This window comes from Lepisosteus platostomus, chromosome 11 (genome assembly GCF_059453375.1).
Source record: "Lepisosteus platostomus isolate fLepPlt1 chromosome 11, fLepPlt1.hap1, whole genome shotgun sequence".
Classification (NCBI taxonomy): Eukaryota; Metazoa; Chordata; class Actinopteri; order Semionotiformes; family Lepisosteidae; genus Lepisosteus; species Lepisosteus platostomus.
The window spans coordinates 46101119-46127808 of NC_142621.1; the positions used below are offsets into that span (position 1 = coordinate 46101119).

Sequence of the window (26690 nt, forward strand, 5' to 3'; positions counted from 1 at the left end):
CTGGGTCCGATGGAGGAGTTGACTGTTTCGGGATGTACCCAGTGAGCGAGTTGCTCCAGGAGTGTGAATCAGATGATAAGCCAGCAGCCATATCGCCCTGCAACTCACCACTGGCAGCCCACTGAAGCTCAGCAGGTGTGAGCCTGGTCAGTACCTGGATGGGAGACCTCCTGGGAAAAACTAAGGTTGCTGCTGGAAGAGGTGTTAGTGGGGCCAGCAGGGGGCGCTCACCCTGCGGTCCGTGTGGGTCCTAATGCCCCAGTATAGTGACGGGGACACTATACTGTAAACAGGCGCCGTCCTTCGGATGAGACGTAAAACCGAGGTCCTGACTCTCTGTAGTCATTAAAAATCCCAGGGTGTTTCTTGAAAAGAGTACCGACATCCTGGCCAAATTTCCCATTGGCCCTTACCAATCATGGCCTCCTAATAATCCCCATCTATTGGGTTCATCACTCTGCTCTCCTCCCCACTAATAGCTGATGTGTGGTGAGCGTTCTGGCGCACTATGGCTGCCGTTGCATCATCCAGGTGGGGCTGCACACTGGGGGTGGTGGAGGTGATCCCCATTACCTGTAAAGCGCTTTGAGTGGAGTGGCCAGAAAAGTGCTATATAAGTGTAATTATTATTATTATTATTATTATTATTATTATTATTATTATTATAAGTGACCTGGAAGGGGCAGGTCTAGAAAACAGTAGCAGTAGGGGGAGACGGTTTCTCAGTAGGTTCACTGGGCTTGGCGCTGCCATGTGAGACGCAGACACACAGATAACACTCCTGGTTGTTGGGGAGGGTTTGGGAAACTTAGTGTTCGGGTGGGGGTGGGGGTGGGGGCCCTCCCTGATATTATTCTTACTTTACATGGGCTCTTATTTGGAATGGTGAGATAATGGGGACACTCCCAAGTAAAACCTCAAAAGAAGCTGCCAGATGACTTACCTTCCGTAACTTCCTCACTTTCTAGTGATGTAACGTTGAACTCCAGACTGTGCCGAATTTGATCTCACTTCCCTGGAAATTAAACGGATTTCTTAAAGTGAAATACGGAAACCATGCTCTGTTCTTGGTTTAAATGTGCAGTGATTGCTTTCTTTAGAAAAGAAGCACAGCGTTCGATATCTTGGAAAGGTGAACCATAAGAGTTTCTTCTCCGTAATGGGTTGATGTTAGGGTGGTTTCAGCCACTCTGTTGTTCTTTTTATTGTTATTGTTACCTGATTTGTTGGTACTATTCCAAGCTAGTTAACTGCAGAAACATTTTTTCGCTTGATTCCATGTATTTGTTTCTGGTTGGTCTAGATCAGGGGTGTCCAGTCCTGGAGAGTCGGTGTGCCTGCAGCTTCACATTCCAACTCGCCTCTTAATGAGCTAAACCAGCTGGTTTCTGGCTGAACTGGACCGATTTTACAGCTCCTCCCAGCTCTTCAGGTGCTGCTGCTTTACAGACGCCCAGCAATTCTGCTGACACACTGACCCTTTTGGACCACGATTGGATTTCTTTGCATCAGAATGGTGTGAAGCCATTAGGGTTTATATTTCCTTCCTACAATGTGCAGACCTCCATCTGCTGGATCCTGGCTTTGTCCGAATATGTCAGCGGTCTGTCTTTTCAGTTTGTCCAGCATGTCGCAGGCTGGACGCTTAGTGAAAGGCTATCTTTAAGCAGGAGCTGGCTGCAGGGGCGTGTTTAAATAACGTATCTCACTCCAGTTTGAATTTTGCAAATTTTCACATTTAAGTAAGAAAAAAGTCTTTTTTTTTCCCTTTAACGTAAAAGTGATAGTTTACAAAATGTGTCTCGGTGTCATTTTTTTCAGCAGTCATTCTCCACCCCTCTACACACACACGGACACCGAGGCAGGCAAAACTGTGGTTTATGCGTTTGTTGAACCCTGGGAAGCTGCACTGATTCTTTCTCTCTACGAAGTTTTTCATATGACTGTGTTCCTGTGACATTGTTCTAACCTGCCCTCCCAGTTCTGACTGGAGGGTTCAAGAGACACTTTCACTTTCCTGCTGTACTTGTGTGTGCCCATCATGCAGTCTGTGTCTAGCTCAGTGTGGTGCGAAAAATAATAATCGGTTTAAATAGCAGCAGGGGTGGGCTTCCTTCAGTCGTGTGCATTATAAATAGCACTGGTTGCACATGGTTTTGAACATCGTCGGAGAGTTTTTTTTTCTCCTGCATTTTTCAAATCTAGGCACGCACACGGAGAGATGAATGCTTTTCCAGTGCTTTACCCGACACTAAACCGTTCCAGTCACTCAGCATTTTTTCAAAGGCTTTGTTCTGGCTTTAAAAGAGAAACCTCTCTTTTCTTATTTGCTCTGCTTTATCTCTTGACAGGCATCAGTACTGTCAGCTATTTTGATTGACACCTCCCCGTGTTTAAAGCCTGCTTTACATATGGCTTATAGACAGCTTCTTTTACAATCATTGTAATTAGAGCCTGTTTTATCATATTTAATATTTTTCTTTGGTATTGTTATCTCAGAATACTTTTATTTCTGCATTTGTTTGTGTAATTCATGCATGCATTTCTTATTAGTGAACAAATCCATTTAAGTGAAATAATGATCTGTGTTTCATGCAGGGACTGTGCTGGAATATTTGGTGAATATGTAAGCAATTCTTTTAGTCTAGAATGGAAGAAGATGAAACTATAGTTTCGATACTGTTCACTGTTGTCAAGTGGGTTAGCAGATGAAGTTAATGAATTTCCTGTGCTGAGATTTATAAATCGAAAGCTTTACGTTTTTTTCTATGGCATTTTTAACTTTTAAAAAGCAAGTCAAGGCTTCTGGATTTGGTAAGTAGATTGGCAGGTGTGTGTTTCTGTTCACATTGGTACAACAACATGAGATTTCTTTATGACTTTTAAAGATGCACAAAGCTATCCAGAGGTAATCCTGTAGAAAAGAACTATTAGAGAGATAAATAATGAAGTCAGATGTGTACATATTGTATTACATCGGATGAAGGCTGTCGCTGAAAGGCGAAGCCTTTATTTGAAAATGGAAACACTTTTCTAAAAATCTGCCTCATTTGTAGTGGTATGAAATGGTCATACATTTTCAGTATTATAAGAGTTTATTGGTGGCAAGATGCGCTTGTTTTAGGAATGCCAAAGCTGTTGTAAACACCCCGAAATCTATCCAGTCTGCCCTGGAATGTGACTTTATCACGGATCACAATGATTTCCTTTCAGGTACCTAAACGGAGCGGTGGGACACATGCCTCTGTCCGTTGGTAAGGGGGTGACTTAACTACAAAATGGGTCTTCTGCCTTCGTGGGCATTCCAACTCTGCTTGGCTTTTCCCCTTGCAGTCCCTTGAGAAGCCCTATTGCTTCTGTTAATTGCTGGAGATTTGAAGCGGTTTACTGTATGGGTGCTTCTAGGGTGGGGGCGAGCTTGTTTTTGTGTGACTAGTGGGTGCCTTGTGGTATTAACCCCAGTGTTGCTCCTGGGCTCAGTCCCGGGACTGGGATGTGTCTTTTGCAAGGACCTCTGTTTGCAGATCTTTGGATTCTCAAGCGTTGGAGGGCAATGAGGCTAGAGGAAGTCATGGTTTTTGAGGACTCGTTGAGGTGTGGTAGCCCCAGCCCCCCCCCCCCTTCAGACTTTCTTGTCCTTAATCCTTTTGTCTTAATTCCTCAACTGTGGAGATCACTGAGGCTTGTGGTTGGCTGAACTGGCAAAGGAGCCTGTGCAGGTTGAGCTCTTGTGATCTAGGCATCCTCACCTGTGTGCACCGAGCGGTGCTGATGACCGGCTTGGGGTGAGTTCGCTGGGCTGTCGTGGGCCCCCAGCGACGCGGCGACTTCCCTGGATACCCGCGTGCCTGCTGTCCCGACACGCCAGTCGGGAGTGCATGTCTGCGATGCCGAGCCTCCTGAACACGGGAGAGGCTGCGGCCGGCTCCGTCTGCTCTTCCTCACCCGCGGTCCCGGGGCTTGTAGCCTTGAGCCGGGATACGAAAATACTCTGGACTTGCCAAGTGTGAGAAAGTAATTGAAAACCGGAAACCAAATAAAAAAAAACAAAAACAAAAAGCTTGCATATTGTGGGCTCTACCTTTAGAGCGAGCAGGAAAACTCTAGGCTGGGGTGTCTCTGGGTTAGAGGGATGTGTGTCGGGGCTGCAGTGCAGTAGTTTAGCGTCTCTTTGGATGTTGTTGGACTGGGTTGTACAGGATGAACACTGCATTTTGGTCCAAGAGGTAAACATTTGCCACTCAGAAACCTGATTCTTGGTCAGTCGTGTTTTAAGTGTGGTGCTTTTCCCCCGTGGTAAAGGCAGTTTCTGTGGTTATATATAATTTCATTTAAATCTGTCCTTTCATTGAGTAATTTCCCTTTCTTGCACTGACTTGTTTTATACAGTTCTTACTAAGCAGCTGGCATTACGTGATAGTTGTACCTCATTTTCCAAAGAAAGAAAACTTGTGACCAGATGGATGATTTTGAGGCTACATACTGTAGTCAAACCCTCACACTTTCTTCACAACGGAAATTGATTTTATAGACATGCTAGTACATTAACATTCCATTTCCCTTCCAGAAGTCCTTATTGTTTGCTAATTTCTTATTTATTCTTGGCATAATCTTAACTGTTGTGTCTACAGAAATCCTGTAGTGCAGATATGACTGTACCCAAGTTAAAGACATCTGCTACCTATATGCGAAAGTGTTTTGTTTTTGCAGGCTAACGAATACATGGGCTACACTTGGAGGAAATGAAAATCTTAGCTGGGTGATTTAGAAATGAGTCATGAGTTCTGTTTTTAGAGCTATTGAGACTTTCAAAGTGAAGTATTTGAAAAAAATTAGTTTGTCATGAGGTGGTAAAATCATAGTTAGAGCAGAGGGGGTACAGTTTTACATCTGCCAGAACGAACCACATCACACGGAGAAGGGGGTTAAGTATTTCTGAACCATCAAATTAGAGACCGTAATGCAGGATTTCCACATCCCCCCCCCCCCAACCCCCCCCCTTCTGTTTTGCAGCGACATCTGTTTTTTTTTTAAGCTTTCTTGATCCGTTTGGTCTTTCCTCGGATGTTCCGGGTTCAAGCGTCGGGTCGCGGGATTGCCGGATTAAGTCCCATTCGGGAAAGCTTGGAAAGCTGCGACTTCCTCAAGCGAGAGTCGCGGCAGGCAGGCAGGCAGGCAGGAGAGAGAGAGAGAGGCCGTGGCCGCCGTGTCCGGCCGCAGGTCTCCTCCCGGCCCTGCGGCTGGTGCTAGCCGGAGGGCCCTGTGGGAACGCGCACCTCTGTCTTGCAGCGCCGACATTCTTGGCCTTCCGCCCGGAGCGTCGGGCTCCGCTCACCTCCCTCCGGTTTCTCCTTCTCCCCCCCCTCCCTCTGCGTCTCTCTTCTGGCCGAGGCGCGCAGGAGCACGGACCCGTGCCTGGTGGCTGGAGATGGAAAGGGCTCTTCCTGAGCAGACGTCTGCCCCCCCCCCCGCTCACGTTCGCCCCTCTGCATTTCCTGCCCTGCTCCTCTGCTCTTCTTGCCTTCTGCCTCCCCCCCCGGCGAGCGGGTCGCGTCTGGGCTCCTGCGTTGTGCCGTCAGCCCGGGCTTACTGTGTTTTTAAATAGTTTTGGGGGCAAACTTTCTTCTTTTTTTTTCCACTCCAGCGGCTGGGGGACGGCTGACCTCCAAAAAACAAACAAACAAACAAACAAACAACGTATGTTCCCCCGGCTCACGTTGAAGTATCGCTGCCAAGTGAGCTGATGGCGTCTTAAGACCCGTTTTGTTAAGACCCCTCGTGGGTCATCTGGCACTTACAGGTCTAGCTGTGTGCTGCTGTAGCCTTCATGTTATTCAGCTGAGCCCTGTTGAGTAATACTGGATAATAAAAACCAGTAGACCTCCGTGCCCTTGAGTGCTCGCTGGCCTTGTTTTGATTGGACGCTGCAGAAGCTCAAGATCTGGCTGCCGTTATCTTGCCACAAATAAAGAAATGGAACATTTTTCCATTATTTGCAACTTTTCTTTTCACTCCCTTCGGAAAGAGCTTTCTGCCGCGCAGCTAAAGGCAGAGAGAAATTCCCTGCTGCATCCCCCCTCCCCCACCCCATTCCAGGCTGTCCAGTTCTTACTTAAATCCCAAAGGTCTTTTTAATCTTCACCGTTCGTATGTAACGGTTGCCTGTGCCTGCACTCCGGACCTGGAAGACCTGCGAGGGAGGCAGAGCCCGTGCCGAGTCTTTCATCATTAGAAAGAACAGCCATGATAGAAGAGATGTGAAAGAAGATAATCGCCCAGTATCTTGAGAAAAAACAAACGCATCTGCAACCGCAAGCACGTAACCACACAGTGTAATGGAAAGAAATTGAGCCTAGCAGTAAATAATCTTTCCTTTGTGTTTGCTCTGTGTTCTCCTCACATCATGAAGAAGTGCTGCTTTATAACAGGGCAGATGATCAGTGTGAGTTCCCTAGTGTCTTATGGCATAAACGTTCGAGAAGCAGTTAACCTACGTGTCAAAACTAGGGCCGTCTGAAATGTTTGTCCTCACCTGTATAAATATTTTTCCTTCTGGAAGCCACCTCTTACACGGAAGGAACAAGTTTTGTTGCCGCAGGAACCTTTTCATCCACACTCCAGACAGAGATGGACCCGGCCTTTGAACTTACCATTGGGTCTGTGAGAAACGAATGAGACCAGTTTCTTTCACTGCTCTTAACGAGCAAGTGATGCTGTTCCAGTTGGCTTATACAGTGCCACTTAATGAACCCCAGCAACCAGTTTTTCTAACAAGTTTGTTTTCATTCTCCCTCTTTAAACATAGTCCCTTTAATGCCAGCCTGTACCTCACTCTATTGGTTTCTTGGTTACATGGTAGCAAAAGTAATGAAAAATGACAATTTTTGACAAGAAGGAAATATTCTTTTATGTCAGTGTTTAGTGAAAGTTGTCAATTAAAAAATCGAAAACATTTTGTTGTTGTGTGTTATCTTGATTTGCGGTCGACTGCGAGCACCGTGTCTGCTCCTGGCTGGCTCTGGGGTGAAAGAATTCCACCAGGAGGGAAAGTTTTCATTCAGGTTCGGGTTTGTGGGTGCAGTTTGCTTTTGCCTGCGTGGAAAAAGCAAGCAATGTCAGACAGAACCGCTGAGTGCTGAGGAGAAGGGTGATGAGCCTGTTGTCAAGAAGCGACCAGAGCTGTCTGCTCATTCTGCAGAGCACTGTGCAGGATTCCTGGTGGTGTCATTCTTTAGGCCCTGCTTAGATGATGGATGAAGTTTTGAATTGGTCCTCTGTGTGCAGATAAATTTCTGTAATTTATCTTCTGAGCAGTGTGATGATCTCTTCAGTGTAATCACTGAGATTCTCATTCGCCCATTCCATTACAAAGCAAGAAAATGAGAGCAGAGGAGCCAATCCTGCAGTTTAATATCAGTTTCTTTGATGATGAGACGTACTATAGCACTTCACTTTGCATTGCGTTTATTAGCTGTACCACATGGTACTTGCTGGTAGATATTTTATCTAAATTCAAAAGTCATTTTGTTATCTTTGATATTTCCTTCTGCTAAGTGGGTGTAGCGTTTTCACTCGGAATACCATTTTTGGATCCTTTTTACCGGCTGAAGATAAAGGAAAATTGTGGCGATAGCATTGCACCTAAATATTTGGAATGCCGATTGTACAAGTTAGAGACTGCATAGACTTTTTTATGAATCTGCTCATACTGGTATTAAAGTGTTAATTCAATAGATGTCGAATTTTTGAAAACTCTTAGAACAGAAGCAAAGCAAACCGTTTTATTTGTGCACACTGACTGGAAAATGTTAGCTTGCACAGAGTTAAAGAAATTCAAGATTTTTGAATGCATGGGGGGGCCTTTTACATAACACATGGGTGCAATTTATTCAGCCCTGAAGCCTGGCCTTCAGTGGAATGCATCCAGACAGACTTGCTGTAAATGCCTGGAAGAGGCAGGGTTCTATTCCAGGGTCACACGAACGTTTGGGGGGAGCAGGACTGTGGCTTCGCTGCGAGGAGACTGTGAATAACTGGCAGGGCGACTGGGCTCCCAGCAGCACGTCGACAGCCCGGATACCTCGTCCCGGAGCCCGGAGGACACTAGCATGCTGAACGAGCCGTCCGTCACCCTGAGTGACGTCTCCCCCGACAAACGGGACTCGGTGCCACGCCTGGCTCGACGCCCCCCCCCAGTCTAGTTTCCGAATGCAGGCTCTCGTTGTCACGATTATCCTTCTGCGTCCCGTGTGGCTGTGTCAGCTGGTCCTATTGTCTGTGGGGGGCGAGGGGGTGTGGCTCGGCCGGGAGAGGGGGGTGTTTCATGGGGATAGTGGAGCCTCCTCAGACAGCAGGGGACGAGCACAATGAGCCCCATTGTGCTTGGCAGGCATGGGGCTCACTTCATAGGCCAGCTCAAACAATAGAGCGCTTTTCCTGCAGTGGGGTGTTGAACACCAGGCCACTGGGGGTGAGGGGGGGGGCTGAGGTGTGCGGACAGGTTTACTGAACAGGAAAGCTGGAAAGCTCTCTGGCAAACGGAGCACAGGGTGATGAGTGATCAAAATATCAGTCATTCATTGAGTTTGCGGTCTCTTTCTTTTCAGCTGGGTTTTAAGACGAAAGGAAAATGAGTTTTTCCCCTTCTGTGGGAAGAAATTGCATTTTAAATTCATTTGGATCTGTACACTTTAATTGGGTTGTTTGCTGTGTTTCTAGCCAGGGTTGGTCTGTTGTTAGGTTTTCAGTGATACTCTGGGATTAGAGAAACATTCTTCCCTAAACTCAGAAATCTAGTCCCAGAGTTCCCACACCTGCCAGAATCACAACGGGTCCCAATCCTACTGGTAGAGGGAGGAGGGAACTCAGTTGAACTGGCAGCCCAGTATGTGATCTCCTGTCACTGCCTGAGGAACAGTGAGTCTGTCTCCCAATAATGCTCCTTCTGTCTACAGTATATGTAAATATTTTATAATATGTCATTGTTGTAAATGTCTGTAATGTCTGTAGATTTTATATTAATTTTATTTTTTGTTTTGTTTCATGTGAATTTCATTATTTTATTTGCTTTGGCAACACTGATTGTACCCATCGGTCATGCTAATAAAGCACCTTGAATTGAAATGACTGAAACTGAAACAGTGACACCCTAACTGAGCAGCTGGTTGGGTGTCATGAAAGCCTTTGAAATACTTTGCTGAAAGTAACCCCTCTTTATTTTCTCTCAGTAAGCGGAATACCTCACAAAAGAGGTCAGAGATATTAACTGTTGATATGAAGCCTGAACTTGCATGCTGAGCCACTTCAAGAAGACTCCCTTCGTCTCTCTTTCTGCTTTGCTGTGTAGAACTGACCACTGATTGTTCCTCCACAGCCAACGCGTCCTGACACAGCTCCCCACTCACACCTCCACACACGTAATGCTGGGTCTCTCCACTTAACATCTTTCTTTTCTTAAAAAAAAAGAAACGCAGGCTTACACTCTTCAGCTAGCTGGGCTTTTGTGTCTGTCAGTTCTTTTTTTCTTCTCCTGGTTTAATTGTGAAATTATTTCTGCCGCCGATCAGGTTTTCGGCAGAAGAAGTGCCTTTTTTTCTTGAGGAGAGAAGTGCTGTGGACAGCTTCTTTGATTTCTGATTTTTAATGGGATGTAGTATGCCTGACTGTTCTTTGTGGCTCTGGAGAAACTGATGGATGGAAAGATGTTGCTGCTCTCTACGCTGTAGTCCAGTCCAGTCTTGAATGCCTTGGGATCGGAGTGGCAGTAAAAAATGTGCAATGCCGTTAAGTGCTGTAGGTCATGTAGGGGATGTCGAGCATTATAGTCTGTTTTACAGTTGGGATGTGTTGATTGGAGCTGTGGTTGGCACTAAGGATCCCATGCTGCATGCTTTAGGTTATTGTTCTCTTGGAATGTGCCCTGTATTTCTGAACATCCAATGTAGGATCATTTTGACAATGTACATTTTCCCGATGGCAATTGTGAGTACAGTGCCTGCATTTAATCAGTGTTTGCCAATTCTTGTGGTCTAGAGCTTTCAGGGTAGGATACTGTACTTCTCCCAGTCCTCTTGCTTTGCTGCAGTCGGTTACTGAGGTATTGATTTATTGGAAAGAAGAGGTGAAATAATGGATTCATTTCATGGATTCATTCAGCTTTAACTGTTGGTATTTAGTGAGCTACTGACCGAGCCATGTGGTCACCTGAGTATGTTTAAACAATTTGAATATCTTAAGGAGGTGCAGGAAATTTGACGATTGGAAGTCTCTGGGTTTCAGAGGCTGTTTTCTCTTGTTCTGCGCTCCAGGAATTTAGTCCTAAATCCAGTCCCGCACTTTGCTAATCTCTGCCTGCTGTCGGCCTCCGTGGGACTCAGGGAAAATCTTGGTGTTTTGTAGAGCTGGATCATATAAAGTGTTACTGAACTCAGGTGGTGACCTCCCTGTAAATATCTGCATTGTACTTACCTGAGGGTAAGATTAATAATAAAATTGTGGATATAATTTGAACTTGCATTTCTCTAGTGATACTTCCGTTTTAGGGATGGGTTATAGTCGCTTATAAACTATAAAGAAATTAATGGGTATGCTAGCAGAGACTATTATTATAAATAGTTTTATATTGCACTTTCTTTTTTAATTGTTGTGTGTAATCTTAACCCCCAGGCAAGGGAGAAACTGTTAAGAGCATAATTGTTTATGGATTTTTTTAATGGATTCTTAAACCAAAGGGGTCGCGTTTCCCAGTATGCTTGGAGCTCTCTGAGGTGTAGCCGATGAAACATCGGCGCATAGCTGTGATGATGCGGAGGTAGTGAAGCAGTCTCGTGTTGTTAGCCTTCCTGCAGTGTCTGTTTTCCTTCAAGTGAGGATCATGTGCTGCAGTGATTGCTAACTGGCCCAGGGAACACCTGCTAGCGTGTCGTGGACCGGGTGAAGTCCCTGCTGGGATTTGATCTTGAGCACTCAGGGGCTCGAAGCGCCCACCACTTCACCCCTAGACAGCGGGTAATTGTGCTGCTCTGACAGCCAGGCTCCTCCGCCACAGGAAACGTGTGTGCTTCCCTCTGCCCCTCCCTGCCAGGATTGACACTGTCTAGATTTCAGAGGGGGTTGACGTTACTCTTTCAGCTGGCTATAGGCTGCGCCGCAGTCGCACCTTCCTCATGTCCAGCCGCTCTGTAGTGTCCAGAAATGGCCCTCCACCCACCACGGGGAAATCGGAGATACCCGTCATCGCTAGAAACCTAGTCCTCAGTGCCCCGGGTTCTGTTAATGTGAACGTGATCGTGTTCCAGCAGCGTTTGGTAAAACGGAGCTGGGGAATGTCTTTCTATATTGAGGAAGCTGTTACATCTTCTTGGCAATGTTGAAAAGAGAGCTGCCCTTTTATTGGCTTTCACATCGGCCCTGCTCTTTTATTGAAGGGCTTGAGGTGAGCAATGGATGCCTGGCAGCAGACTGAGATGGAAGGGAGTTTGCAGGTGTTATATCTGCTAAGCTTGCCCCCCCCATAGTCTCTGACCTCTCGGCTAACAAAACCTGTCTGCTTCGCTTGCAGCCGAGAGAAGAAGCAGGAGACACAAGACGAGAACCATTTGATGGAAGAAAAGAAAAAGAAAAGGCAAGAAGAAAAGAAAAAGAGGGACGCTGCTCAGAAAAAGGTGGGTTCATTTCTTTTTGCCCCGCTTGCGTGTACCTGACCTTGCGCAAGAACCTCAGGTGTTTTTGACGCGATGCAGGCCTGCTTGTTTCAGGTTGTTAACAGGACAGGAACCCCCTGTAAATAGGGCTCTGCGGGGCCCGAGTGGGTATTTGTTCTGTTAATTAACTGTGGCTTTTAAAACACTTCCACTCCGCTGAAATGCTTGGCTCTGTGTGTTTGCACCGCACACACATCCGCTCGGCTTGTGGCTGCCCTGGTCTGATGTTGAGAAGCTCCCTTCTCCTAATGGAGTAGCAGAGAGTCGTAGTGTCGTCCAGGTGAGGTTATTGCAGGCTGATTAGCTTAGAGCCCTGGAATTATTCAATGAGTGACTGGCCTTCCACACTTCTGGGCTTGTGTCTCTAATTATTCTCGGATTAGTGGGTAAGTGGTGTAATGTGCCACTATCTCCATTTACCTTTCTTTTAGAGTTTAAAGTGAGAATGAGTTACACCAGCTGAACTATTTGATCTCAAGCCTGGTTTTAATTTGGTTGGTCTGGATTTATGATTCAGTAAATTACCATCTGTAAAGCTCGCAGTTTTATGCATCCAATTGTGAACAGCAAAAATGTGTTGCAAAAGCCATTTATTATTTGTACTCAAAATACTTTGAGAGTACACTCCATATTTAAAAAAACAAACTGAAGCATTTATCTATTTTGTATTTTATTATGCTTTTTTTAGTATGCAGCTTCAACTAATAAAACTCTGGGAGTTCCAGAGTAGTGGATAATTGCTGGATTATGAAATTTCTCTAGTACTACAAAATAAAGTTAGCCAGGATATTTCTAAGATGACTGTATCCCATTTACAGTCATTGCTGTAACAGTGAATAGGTTAATGTTTCAGAGATAGCATGCATGTTCCCTCCCTGAATACTCTTACATACATAACATATGAATAACATTTACCGATTGAATTCCTAACAAGCTAAAACAATATCATAGTAATCAAATTGTAATATCAATTCTAAACTGATGGCTGTACACACTGTTAATATTACAAGGCCCAGAATGCCACCCAGAGTTGGTTTTGAACTGTAGTTTAGTGCTGCTGTATGAATTCTTAGGCAATTGTCATTCTGAATGTGAGACATTCACAGGCATCTAGCTTTTCATTGTTGAGGTAAGTGATAATGGTGATCCGCTCTTTAGCGACATGGTTTGATCTATTAAAACAGTCAGAGGATCTTGTGCCTTTCAGGTCTGTGTAGAGTATCATACAGTTAGGGGTGACAGCGTTTTTTCTTAGTGTTTGGTCCTGTGTGTTGTTTGTGTCACCTTGCCTTGTTGCTATTGAACGTGTTCCAAAGGATAACTTGAACATTATAATGTTTTCAATAATAAATTTAACCGTTTCAGCTGTTCATTTCATTTCTGTTTTTTCCTTTCAGGCTGCTGAACAGAAAACCAAAGGTGAGTGCTGAAAATGCCCGTACATGATTTTATCCGTGGTTTCCCATATTAAATGTCAATTAAAAAAATAGAGGTAAAATAGACATCCCATTTATTGATTCCTCTCCTTGTAAAGACGTTCAGTATGGTAAGTAACGGTGTCTTTCTGTTTTTTGTCTAGGGACAATTCTGTATTGCGGTGTAGATTGATGCGACGCTTATTTGATTATTAATATTGGAACTGATTTGATTAGCATATGCTTTGATTCAGTGTAAACAAGCTGATTTGAATTGGGCTCAGCACAGTTCCAGTCTGGTTTTTGTTGTGGCTGGCCGGATGACGAGAAGGCCTGGCTGCGTTTTGGAATGGCTCCCGCTCCAAAACAAGCCTCTTTACCTCCTGCTAATGTGGACTGTCTAGCCGTGTATGACATCACTTCCTGCCGGGAGTATGACATCACTTCCTGCCAGCTGTCTCTATTGCCCTGTGTGCCCCTCCGGCAAGGGCCTCTCACAGAAGCAGAGGACTGATCTGTGGCATTGCCTCATTTCTTTTTCCATTGTACTTTAACTTTGCTCAGCTGGTATGGTCCTCCATTCTAGGTCCAAACACAGGTTAGCTATTTTTTGGTGTAATGTTTTGTAAAGCTTTCTGACTGCATCCATTGAGGTGGGTTTTTAAAACTGTGGTGGAATCAGCTTTGAAAAGCTGAGTTGTGCCGGGGTTGTGAGTCCTGGTGACTGCATGACCTGGTGATTTTGTTTGGCCTGCTTTGTCACTGTTTGAAAGGAACGATGTTTTTAATCAAGTGGAAGGCGTTTTTCCGAGCAAGGCACATGAGTTTTGAAAGCACCCGAGTAAATACTTGTCTGCTTGTCATGTGTTCTAATCTCACGTTAAGGTGGGGGAGGCAGTGTGATGGCGGCACTGCGCAGACAGCAGCCGGGTAGAGAAGTAAAGCTTTTAATGGGAGAGTTTTCCGTTGGAGATCTGTTAATCTCCTCCAGAAGGGAACTGGGTAGGTCTTTACTGGTGCTGTCAGGAAAGCAGATGGGGTCTGGGTTTACGTCTTGTCAAAGCCCAGCTGATGTAAATCTCATTAGAGCATCTGCTGATGGCACTCCAGTGGTCATTTCTCCGTTTGGGTTCCTGTGTTTCGGCAGTCAGTGGTCAGGAAAAGAAACGAGATACTTAAGATTGAAGCTGGCAAATAGCAGCTTTTCAGCGTAGAGGTGGTCCAGCTCTTCAGTGCATGGCAGGTTCAGCTGGGACATTGTGCTGAAGTGCTCTCAGGTCCTTAGTCGTGATGAGAAAGCACTCTCGTAAATAGAAGTTGTTGTGAAGTAGCAGTGGATAAAGCTAAGACCCTCCTTCAGCAGAAGTGAAGTCCCTCCCTTTCTCTTTGTGTGATGTTATTTCTGAACATGGAGGCATTTTAATAAAAGGTCCAGAATATCAGTCTCTTCCCACCCTCAGTCACTGCAGAACAGTGTTTATGGATATTTTTACTTACATTTCTTTGTAGATTTAATCGCGTAATCAGAGTGTTGTGGACTTCAATACTGTAAATCAGCTGCAGTTTGTAAACTTTCATCGGTACAAGAATTCAGACTGGTATCTCTTGATTTCATCTGAAATATCTGGCTTCCATATGTTATTTTTCATTGTTTGTTAGTTCATATTTTCTTAGTTTTGCGTCCACTGGAATTCCGGTTTTGTGAATATTCTGGTTTTCTGAAGGGAAAAGTCCTGGAGAGAGTGCGCTGTCTTGGCTCGGGGGGGGAACGGAGTTTAAGACGGCATTCCAGGCTTGAGACTGCTGCTCTGAGGAGGCCCTTAGCAGGGAGAGACAGGGGAGGAGGTGGAGAGACATAACTGTGAAGGAAGAAGCAGGTTAGTGATGAAAATGAACCCGGGACCAGGAGTCCAGGGAAGTGTTGAATCGAACCAGGCAAGATAGGGGAGAGAGGGAGGAGAGAAAGAGACCCGAGGAGGAGGAGGAGGAGGAGAAGAAAGAGAGAGGGGTGCAAGAGCATGCTGGAGAGGATGCCTAGGCTTCCAGTCTGATTAAATGCACTGTTGACTGCGGCAGTGTGTACTGTAGCTCGGGGGGCCTCTGAAGACTCTTCAGAGTACCGACAAAACAAACTCCCGATGGCGTCATTCCCAGCTGCCCCCCGAGTGCCTCACGCGCAGGCACACACCATGAAGTAGTGCCCAGAGCAGCTAGAACGAGGAGGAAAGCACACATTCTCCTCTCCTGGCGCGGCCGAGCGCTGTCCGCTGTGCGTCTCCGTGCAGATGCGGAGCAGCTGCTGTGCCGTTAACCCTGTGCGGGCCGAGCCGAGCTGCGGCCTGGCTTCCTGCGCGCCGCGGGCCGCCGTGTTCGGCCACGGCGCCACGTCGCGCTACTACGGCGCAGCTTGAGATCGCGCCTGGCTTGCTGAGCGGCCTGTTTACTGGAATCAAAAGGACAGTCAGCCTTTTGCCAAAGTAGCTGAAGTCCACAGTCGGCTCTCATGCCGCAGCGGAGCTGTTCAGTGGCTGCGAAATGTGCTGTCCTGCTGGGGCGACTGTGTTGCTCTCTCAGTGGCCAAAAGCGGGACGTGTGAATCTGCGCTGAAGTGTTTACTCTGACTCACAGTGACCTTGTATAGAGGCAGTAAACCGTTTTTTTAAACGGCTTCAGTCTTGCATTTACCCCTTGCCCCTCCCACCCCTGCCTGTCTCATTTCCATTTTAGAACCTTGCGTTCCAACCCACAGCTTCGGCTTCTATGTTACTGTTTATTTAGGGGAGAGTCTCAGAGCAATTATCTTTGGCCTGTACAGCACCCGGGAATGTATTTCCTGGGGTTTGTGTTTTTGCACTAGGGTCAGGATGTCCATAGCCTGTTGGAAATGTGATTCTCGTGCTGTGATTCTGGCGCTCCAGAGCGAGGCCGTCTCCTCGTGTTCCTGTGCCCTTTGTTTTCCTCCTGGCTGCAACACCTCTCGGCATTTCAATTTGATTGCAGTAATCGATCTCGCCTCCCCGAATATTTATATGTATGAAAATGAGATAGACTCGGGTGCTGTTGAATTAACTCCTGTGCCCCCGATTTGCATGCGCTGAAGCGGCCTTGGGTCCAGCCAGCTGCTTTCCACATTACAGGGCCGCGACATACAGCAATTTCCAGACGGCTGTGTGAAGAAGGAACTCGTTTGCCAGCTGAGAGCTGGAGCATCCATTAACTTGGGGCAAGGGGTCTGGGATCTATCAGTTGGGAATTCTGGAGAGAGGGAGAGTCCGCTTACTCTAAAACAGTGCCGTGGCGGCGATCTCCTTGGAATGCAGTGGAGAAAACATAGGCGTGGCGATGTTAAACCGACTCCCTCGGAAGACGCTGACTGCAGTGAGCTGCTGGCTCTGGAGAATGAAGCGCCAGTTCCTGTACTGGACAACTGGAGCACAGTGCTGTTCGTGGATCCACAGGGGTCTCCGTGTGTTAGCCGTACTCTGTCTTTACACTGCTTGAATAAAGGTTCTCTTGTACGGAGGCAACTTCCCTTGAAGTTAGACCACAAACTGAGGAAGGGTCCACAGCCAAAATAGTCATCTTTCTTGTTACCCTGCAGTGTGAAATTGACCCCTACTTGCGCCTTTGCATCTTGCATGCTGATGCTGCGGCATAATGTCAACTCTTGACCACAAATTGTAGACTTGTGTTCATGCAACATTCTCTGTAAGGCCTTCTTATGCACTGTTTGGAAGTACATTGTGTGATTGGCTGATTCAGCTCTGCCATGGGTATAGGTTGCAAAGAAATAGAATTTAAAAAACCAACCAAAATGAAAACAGATACCCTTCTATGGGAATGGAAGCTGACATGTTCAAGGATTCAAGGATGCTTAAATGTGGTTTCTGCCTTTCTAATGTATATTGGTGACTTTATAAAAGACATTTCTCAGTCATGCTCTTTTAGGGAATAAAGGAGGAAATTTGTTTAAACATTTTATGCCCTTTTCCCTTTTGCACTTGGTTTTACCCTGACAACATGGTTTAGCATACGTAAAGTGCAACATGTTTACATAGTGTCATGACAGATAACAGGATTGTCCCATAGCAAGCACATTGTAATTTCATATTGGCTTAATTAGCAATTTCACATTCAATTAATTACATCAACACTTTGTCGGATTTCATGAATTGCAATCTAATTAAAATTCAATTTACTTTGCTAAGTTCTTAATAACATTTATAAATTCACTATAAATTAATATTGTATAAAGGGTGAGTTATGTGTTGCAGATTGATTAGCGAGAGCAGTAATTATGCTCTTTTTTAAGTGTGGAAATTGCATGCACTGATTGGTAAGAAGGGTCCCAAATTTTAATTTTCCTTATTGCTTCTGGTATTGCTACAGCTTTGCTCATGAGAGTCATTACCTCCTTAAGCTATAGCTAACCTGTTCTAGAAAGAACAAAATCACTTTGCATTCTTTTTGAATGCATTATGTGTAAAGGTTTAAAAGCTTTTACATAAAAAAAAGATTGAGCCAGCGACTGCAAGGAGAGGATAATTTGCATTTGATGCATTAAGTAAATCTTTTCTTGTTTTGCTTTGAGAAATGAGGAAATATGTGATAAGCTTGCAGCACATGAAGATAATTAATTGGCATTAATCGATACCCAGAGTCTCTGAGACCCACGTGTTTTCCTGGCACAGGTTGGCACAGGAGATGAGTGCTTCATTAATAATTAATAATAATTGCTTACACTTATATAGCGCTTTTTCTGGACACTCCACTCAAAGCGCTTTACAGGTAATGGGGACTCCCCTCCGCCACCACCAATGTGCAGCATCCACCTGGATGATGCGACGGCAGCCATAGTGCGCCAGAACGCTCACCACACATCAGCTATCAGTGGGGAGGAGAGCAGAGTAATGAAGCCAATTCACAGAGGGGGATTGTTAGGAGGCCATGATTGATAACAGCCGATGGGGAAATTTGGCCAGGATGCCGGGGTTACACCCCTACTCTTTTCGAGAAACACCCTGGGATTTTTAATGACCACAGAGAGTCAGGACCTCGGTTTTACGTCTCATCCGAAGGACGGCGCCTGTTTACAGTATAGTGTCCCCGTCACTACACTGGGGCATTAGGACCCACATGAGCCGCAGGGTGAGCGCCCCCTGCTGGCCCCCCTAACGCCTCTTCCAGCAGCAACCTTAGTTTTTCCCAGGAGGTCTCCCATCCAGGTACTGACCAGGCTCACACCTGCTTAGCTTCAGTGGGTTGCCAGTTGTGAGTTGCAGGGTGATATGGCTGCTGGCATAAATGGATTGATGATTGATTCATTGATGGATTAAGGTTGCCTGGGACCTAGGACCAGCGTTTTTGGCCTCCTGGGTGCGAGCTGCCTCTCGCAGTCTTTTCTCTTGAGTGGCTTGCTAATGTATTGGTCACCTTGTGTGATCTGCCTGCACAGTGGTGTTGCAGAATGATTACAGGAAGATGCATGGCCTCCATGGAATGTCAGCACCAACTGGAGGCACTGAGTATCTTTGATTTTCTCTTATGGTATGAGAACCCTTTTGGTGTAAAACAGGGAACCCCCATTCCTCAAGGGCCTGTATATATTACAGATACTTGTTAATCAGCAATTAGGATCTGTCTTTTCCTGATAAATAGCCTAATTAAGTACTTAAAATCCCAGTGAAGACATTTTGGCCCTAGAAGACTGGCGTAGCCCACTGTGCCGTGCTAGATAAGATATATCTGGGAAAACCTGTTCATTTTCAAGGATGCTTAAATGTGGCTGAATCAACCCCTCAGTTCAGTACACAGGGGCAGCACTGTCCTCCTATTCCTGCTCCCGGCCTTTGGATGCAGTGAACGTCGGGGGCCCAGCTGGGCAGGAATGTTTGACATCGACAGATATCTCTTGAAACGGGGTCTCACGAGAGAGCCTTAACTGGGGGATCTGCTGCAGTTTCACACGAGCTGCCAATTCATGTCATTTTGTATTCCGGTGATGCTGGTAAAATGTCATCAAAGGTCTGAACCTGTCACTGCATGTTTGTCTAACCTGTGTGCTGGTGAGTTTGCTGAGAAAGTGCCGTTTGTGTTACATCGCCTGTGTGGCAGGTGCTGTCATTTGTTTAAAGGGGAAAGGGGGAAAGAAGCCACCATGACTTTGAATCTTGTGCAGCGTTCATCTTCTGAGCTCCACACTCAGGAATTCCCCTTTAGAGAGAAAAAATTACAATGTGCTCCTTATTCGTTGCACGCGTTCATTCATATCTTTCCCACTCTTCATTTCTAAGATCACTAAACCATCTTATTCATACGTAGCAAAGATTAATACTGCACAGTGTTTCCTTAGTCTGTGCTTATTCTAGGTACAGTGGCTTTAGATGGGACAGCCATAACGAACCATTTCCAGTAGAGAGGGAAGTTCATGTTCCTCACTGCAATCTGGCGGGGTCTTCCTTTAAAACAATTGAAAGATTGAAGGAGCTTTGTGAATGGAAGTAGCAGTATTTGGTGGAAATGTTAATGGCTTTCAGTGCCAAGGCGGGAGGCTGGAGCTGTAGCTGGTCCAGGGTTCTGCAAAGCATTTTGCTGCTGCCCTCGATCAGAGTCAGCAAGGATTGGAAATGCAGAAACGTGCCTCCGAGAGTCGTGCCTTTTAACTACTGCATCTTATTTAAGTATCTCTAATTAATCTCCATAATCTGTGTGCTGTCATAGGAATTTCCTTTGAGCTTAAACCTCTGAAATGCCTTGTTTCAGACAGTGCTGCACCAAGTCAAGCAGCTTCTGCAGCGCTGGTGTTCGGCAATGTCTTCATTGTCAGCGCTGGACTATGGACTTCATTTAAATTCCAACCAGCATCTGGAATTCCATCAAACTACTGCATGAAGGCAGTGGGGCACACGTGTGGCTTTTTGTTTCTCTTTGATGAGAGCCAGTCGTTTTTCTTCCGAGGCGATGCTTATGGATGTGTCCCGCCACTCGAAGGCTTGCAAGTAAAACGTGTTCATAAGCTTGGATAAAATTTAGGTGGCTAGTCAATTAAAAAGGGAAAATGGAAAGCTTGCCTTTTAAGAAAATAAATAAACGTCAAACCAGCAGAAAGGCAGTGGCGTCACTGCGGTGCTGAGGATGGAGGGGGAGGCGGTGATGCTTCAGTCCCAGCTCTGCTGCTGGACAGTCAAGAGCAGCGTGTGTCAGAAATGGACAGGGAGGCGATTTTGATTTGATTCATGATTACAAAGAAGCGTCTGATGCAAAGTCCTTTCAGATTTAAGGCTCTGAGAATGGGGAGCGTGTCTTCCTCTGTGAGAAGTTGTTCTGCTGCTAATTTGAAAACCAAGTTAGTAGCCTCTAGAGAATGCGTTTTTTATCATCTGGAATAAATGCATGTGGGTATTTCTCCACATATTCTTGAGCAAATGCAGTGTTTTGTAATGTTTTAAATAAAACTGTCAGATCTAATGTGGATTTTGACTTCCTGCTTATTTATTCTACATTGACATCCTGAGCATAGTAATATCACAAGATCAATTGGAACTAATGTTTCTTAATTGGTTATAAAGACTCTAAATCTCAAATTCAGAGCTCAAAAATAGTGCTGACAGAATATTCTTGCTTAATTTTTCAAAATTTTCCATTACTAGCGTTGATATTGACTGGAGGAAAAGTTAACATTGGCTTATAATTAACTTGAAAAGCGGCGTTGATGGCCAAGGTTTACATCGATCTGCTTCCCACCTGGGTCAAGTTACTTGTCAAACGTTTAAAAAACAATGATTTCATTGATCGAGATTTGGGTATGATGGAAAGCTGGGAGCATCTTTACCTTGCTGTTCAATGAGTGATAAATGGCATAAATTCGGTTCCTGGATTTGAAAACACGAGGCTGGTATGCCTGACCTAAGAGTCTAAAGGGGGGGCGGAACTCAGAGGAGTTTTGTTCTGCAGAGGCTTTTCATAACTTGCAAAGGAAGACAAAGTGAATCGTTTTGCCAGTTTAGAGTTGCTGACCTAAAAAAGGATGGGCATGCGCAGTTCTTTCATTTTCTGTTTGGCCCCCAAGAGAAGTGGCTCCTCGGGCTGTGAGGGGGGAAAGCCTGCCCCTAGAGGAGGGAGAGGGCACTTCCCTCATGGGCAAGGGGAGAGGGGGTGGGGGGGTCACAGAGGTGCATCATGCAGCCAGCATCTCCATGGCAACAGCCTGGTATTGGGAGAGCAGCCTCAGCCTACATAACAAACAGCAGCTCTTGGCGTCACCCAGTGTTGCTTAGGCCCCGGCTCTGCAAACACGCTGACAGATGGGCTCTGCTCGCCTCGCAGACAGAAGCCGTTCTTCATGGAAACAACAGCAGCGCAAGCAGAGCGAACCTAAGTTGGCGGGGTGTTTGGGGGCTGCAAGGAGAGCAGTCTGCGCCCCACGGAGTGTGTGGATCTGCACCACGCCCCGCGGTCGGGAAGAAGCTCTCTGTCCTGGTCAGCAGCGGTTTTGGGGGATACGACGCCCCCACTGCCTTACCACTTGGCAGTCCTGGTGGTGCGGCACATGTATTCCTTTTAAACTGTCTTCTCTAATATCCATCCATCCATATTCTAACAATTCAGGGTCACGGGGGAGCTGCTGCCTATCCCTAGCCCTGGATGGGATGCCAGTTCTTCTCTGATATTTACGTTTCGTTTGTGGTCTAATATCAGTGTCGTTCATTTTGGACCCAACTGGGACAAAAGACTGTTTTCGCTGTTTTCAGTGAAGTACTAAAGCAATAGCAGTGTTGATTGTGAGCACGGAGGACATTGCTTGCTTTTTCTGAGAGACCTAAGCTCACAGTCTGTGACCGTGATGGTGCCTCCAACAATAAGCGTTTTCGGTGCAAAGAAATACTTTTTCAAATGCTTATGAATTCCTTAGTAAAGGTTACGTCTGCCTTCTAATAGTACAGTAAGGAACCCTGAGAGTGGCTCTTTGTGTGTAGGATTTATATTCATTGCATTCCTGTTTAATTAACTATTCATCTCTGGAAGATGTAATTACAAGTTCATAGGTGATCTTGGAGTGCTTCACTTAGTTTAATGGAATTTACTATAGGTGTGCTGTGATAAATTATTTAATTGCCGCTTTTCAACTTCGGTTGAATTCCTTTGGTTTTCCTAAAAGAGTATTTGGTTTTCTATTCTTTCTGTCTCCTGTGCTGCTCTTAACATCATAGCCCCTCTGCCAGGTGTGAGTGAGAGTCTCAGATGGGTTCACTATAATTTCTAACAACATACAGTACTTTGTCAGAAGTTTTTCATGAGATACTGTGAATCCAGCATCTTGACTTCTTCACCTTTTTTCTTCAGTACCTGTGCTGAACTTAACTAGCTGCATTTATGTATATATAGGTCATAGTATTGTAGTCTAGGCTGTCAGAACCGATTTTCCCACGTGTGCAGACAATCCCTTTGGCACTTAGAGGACTGATGGTATCTGATCAATAGGTGATTAGCTCATTCATTTTTCATCCCATTCTCTCCACTCTGCAAAGGCTTCAAAAAAAGACAGACATGAAATTATCTGAACATTTTTCATCCAAAAACATGGAGTGAAATAATTACAGTATTGATGACCGAGATTTGACCTTCACGACCAGCTGCATGAATGCTTGTGATCTCTTTCTGACTGAGCTTTGTAATGCAGTGACATTGACAAGCCTAGCCTAGTCTCATGTAGGTTTTCAAATGTAACTGAGTTTTATTATTTTTGTTAGTTTGTTTTGTGTGTTTTCATCAAATAGCTTGCATGACAGAGTATTCATATGATGCAAATCACAATTCTGCATTTTTGTCTGGTGCAGATACATTTTTTTAATAGCACCAATGATAATTACTCTGTCAGTGGTAATATAATGTAAGCAGCTGAAAGAAGAAATGTTGAAAAATAATTGCCGTGTGAAGAATGGCTCAGTAAGATTGTGAAGATTAGAGTAATGGGCTGAGGCAGCCCTGGATGGCTGGGAAGAGGAGGACGGATCGCGGGTCTGTGCTTCTGGTACCCCTGCTTCCACATCTCCGAACCCCACCCCCAGATCTGCTCCAACTGCTTCCTTTAAGGCTTCCAAAAGGATTTATGTCAGAGCTGGGATTTAATTCGTCGGCTTCAGTGCAAAGATTTGAACCGTAAAGAAAAAGACGGACGAATAAATCATGTCATGGATTGTGAGAGCATAGCACAGAGTTGTGGGGTCCATCTGCTTCCTGTAATATATTCATAACAGCACTGAACAATGAGGTGTTTGAAGTAGATGAGGTGGGGTGGGGGGTGGCGGGGAGGGGGAAAAGAGAGAGTGCAGGCTCCTTTCCCTGTTCTTGAGCGAGGCGCGGGCAGGCCTGGTATCAATCAGGGGCTGGCGTCACGCGCTGTAGCTTGCGCTGAAGCTGCACGGAGGACGCAGTCTGTTAATCACTCCTCTGCAGCGGGGAGCAGGCCTGGCATGGTGGGGGTTGTGTGTCTGTGTGCACCGTGCAGGGTGCCAAGGTCTCTAATTCACTAGCTGGGTGTCTCCTTTTCAAAGTAGTGTGTGAGAGAGGTTTTGGCAGCTTCCAGAACTGGGTGGGTGGAGATTTATTGCTTTAATCCTGGTGGCTGAGCTGAAAGACCGCCAGAGCACTAAATAGTCACCTTGTAATTGTGTGTGTGTGTCTTTAAGGAATAAGCTGTTTAGATGGATCAGTAGCACTGTACTGGGGTCACAAGACCTTTGAAGGGCATGACAGGTGGCAGTTTCATCAGATCAGATGCTTTTCCCCTATACCAGTCTGTTGACAGTTGAGTACTTTTGATAGAAGATTTAAAACTCAATTCCCCTGCTGGAACTTGTTCAAGAATATTTAGGCCTCTTCCCCTGATGATGATTCATTATAATCTGTATTAAAAATGCTTGTAAAATTGAGTGTTAATACCTGCTTCATCTATCCTTTGGTGAAGTGGGTGCTTTGACAAAGCTTTATATCGGTTTTATATCTACATATATATAAACCTGGATTTAAACCCATGTTTTTTCTTTTGAAGTAACCTTTTCATGGACTGTCAAAGGAAAGGTTTACCAAGATAAATATAGTGTAAAACTGGAACTTTGCATTACCCTGCTTCGTCTTATAATTTTACCACATTTAGCGTTGAAGGTAGAGTGTTAAACTTTTCTGTGTGGCTGCCTTGCCCCCTACCTGGTTTTGCTGGGCACTGTCTTGGACCCATAGGCCGTTTCATTTGGGTCCTGAGGGTCTCTCATCCATTGTATGCCATCTGTGCATGGACAGATACCCATTCGAGATTCCTTCAGCTTCTCTAGCTGTGTTTACCACAGTCGCTGTAGGAGTGAATTAAAGACCAATACGAGCCGGGCCATGACTGGGAGATCCCAGAAAAAATGGAGAGAAGGAGACGATTCTCATAATTCTTTTTTTTTACCCCTTTTGGGTCGTTTTGTTTTTAGCTGTGCTACATTGTCAAGGTGGCTCTGGAATAGAGGGAGCATCTCGGCAGCTGTCTGAGGAGGCGGCCTTGGCCCTTTGAAACAAGTCTTTCCTTGACGCCTCTCGCTGTCAGCCTGCTGTAGCCCCAAGGCGACGGAGATGAAAGTCTGGGTTGCTCAGTCTTTAAAGGGGGGCGGGAGGGGGAAACGAAGCTGTTAGTTCTGCCTCAGATGGGGTCTTTTTAAATTTTCTCTTCCTCTCGGAGACGAGCTCGTTTCCAGTGCAGAACTCTGACAGAGATCACACATTCGTAGCGTAAGCACGCTCTCACTTGTCAGTATTTGGGGGGTCCAGCTCTGCACAGCCTATGAATTACCTGTTTTGGCAAAGGGATTGGTACATGTTGATGAATTTAACAATGCCAGACGGAGAAAGATAGGAGGTAAAGGCTGCCGCAGCAGTTTGTAACCCACAATCTTGTATTGCAGATAAATCGCAATATGCCTTTTGTTCTCTTGCTGAAAGAATGGTCTTCCTCTCTTCATGGCACGGCTTTGTGTTAAGCCACAGGTTAAATAACACCATGCCTTCCCTCATCTACTGAAAAACAGTCTCAATGCGTTTCACTGCATGAGGATAGGTTTTGAATGCAACATGAAAGCACAGCTTTTTAAAGCCCAGTGTCTTAAACCGAATTGCTCAACAGAGTGCAGGTTATAGACCCACAAATGACTTTTAAAAAGTTCACAGTAGCTCCTATTTGTGGGAGCATTAAACAAGCTACCTAGGCATGCTGCTTCCCGAGTTCTTTCATGAAACTGCTGGGTGAGATCTATGGATTAATTAACTACTAATTGCCAAACAGCAACTTGGGCTGAATAGCCGTCTCTCCTTTGTAACTACTCTCATGCTCTTAAATCATTTTCAGGAAGCTGCTGTTAAATGTTGAAGCCCTTGTGTGTCCTGTCTGGTGTGCTTCCAGGGGGGAGCAGGGAAACTGGACGCTAAACTGCGTTTTCTGGGTCGTGTCTCCTTTCCAGTGCCAGAATCTGCCAAGCCCAGCTCCAGCGCCCCCCACCCTGCCAACCCCAGCGCGACTCCGTCCGTGCCCGCGGTGAGCACCAGTGGCAATGGCAAGAGAGCTCCTCCCAGTGTCCAGCAGCAGCAGCAGCAGCAGCAGCAGCAGCAGCAGCAGCAGCCGGCCGCCCTGCGCTACCCTCCCCGCGAGGTGCCCCCCCGTTTCCGCCAGCACGAGCACAAGCAGCTACTAAAGCGGGGACAGCCGCTGCCCGCGGGGACCCTCCCCCTCGGCACGGGCCCGCCGGGGGCCGACTCGCCACTGCAGACCGCCGGCAAACAGCACGCAGGTGAGCAGCTCCCCGCCCGTCTGCGCTGGGGTGCGCCACGGCACTGGCAGGTGGGGCTCCCAGGCTCTTCTGGAGACGCGGGTTCGACTCTCCCTTCTGACGTCCTCGCGGCTCGGCGCTGTGGTTGAGGGTGTCAGTACTGTACCTGATTCCGTAAGCATGATCGTTTCAGAGCTCGACTGCTCTTATTAGCCTCTGAGGTTGTTGAACACTGGCTCTTCCTGGGGAGGTGTTCAGATGCATCAGTGCAATCACTTTGAGATGCATCTGTATTCAGTCCCTCACCTGCTGCCCTCTGACACAGTGTTTCCTACCTCAGAGTTCCTGTCCCCCCAAAAAAGCATGTTGTCCCCTTTTTACAAGTGCCTGAAAGTCTTGACTGTCTGACTTCTCAAGTTAAAATTGAGAGTTACCGATGAAGATCCCAGTATGTTTTTATCATGTGTTTTTTGTTGATAGCTTTTGAAAGACCTGGTGAGATTTATTTGCATGGGTGGAAGCCTACAGTCACCGGGCTTGTATTTCTGTCATTTTCCTTGAGAAAGAATATTAATTTTCCCTTGGACTCCCGCAGTTCCGTGGTTTAATTAGCTTGGTCGCCAAAGGAATTGCATGGATGGGTTGGCTGTACATCATTGGTGCTTCTATCATTTCAACATTGCTGCAGGATTTTGTTTCACAAGTATGAAATAAGATCATCAAGAAATGAAGTGAACAGCATTGCCTTTCTAATTTTCCACAAATTAACCCGT

At 45.8% G+C, this 26690-nt stretch overlaps 1 protein-coding gene across 1 annotated transcript in view; it reads left to right on the top strand.

Annotated features, from left to right (window-relative positions):
* The window catches only part of tnrc6c1 (trinucleotide repeat containing adaptor 6C1), a 68508-nt gene that overhangs the window by 3985 nt on the left and 37833 nt on the right, over window positions 1-26690 (top strand). The window contains exons 2-4 of the mRNA XM_088600046.1: window positions 11561-11663; window positions 13100-13121; window positions 25612-25938. Of these exons, the coding sequence (XP_088456172.1) occupies window positions 11601-11663; window positions 13100-13121; window positions 25612-25938 (412 nt within the window). The 5' untranslated portion in view covers window positions 11561-11600. The remainder of the gene's footprint in view (window positions 1-11560; window positions 11664-13099; window positions 13122-25611; window positions 25939-26690) is intronic.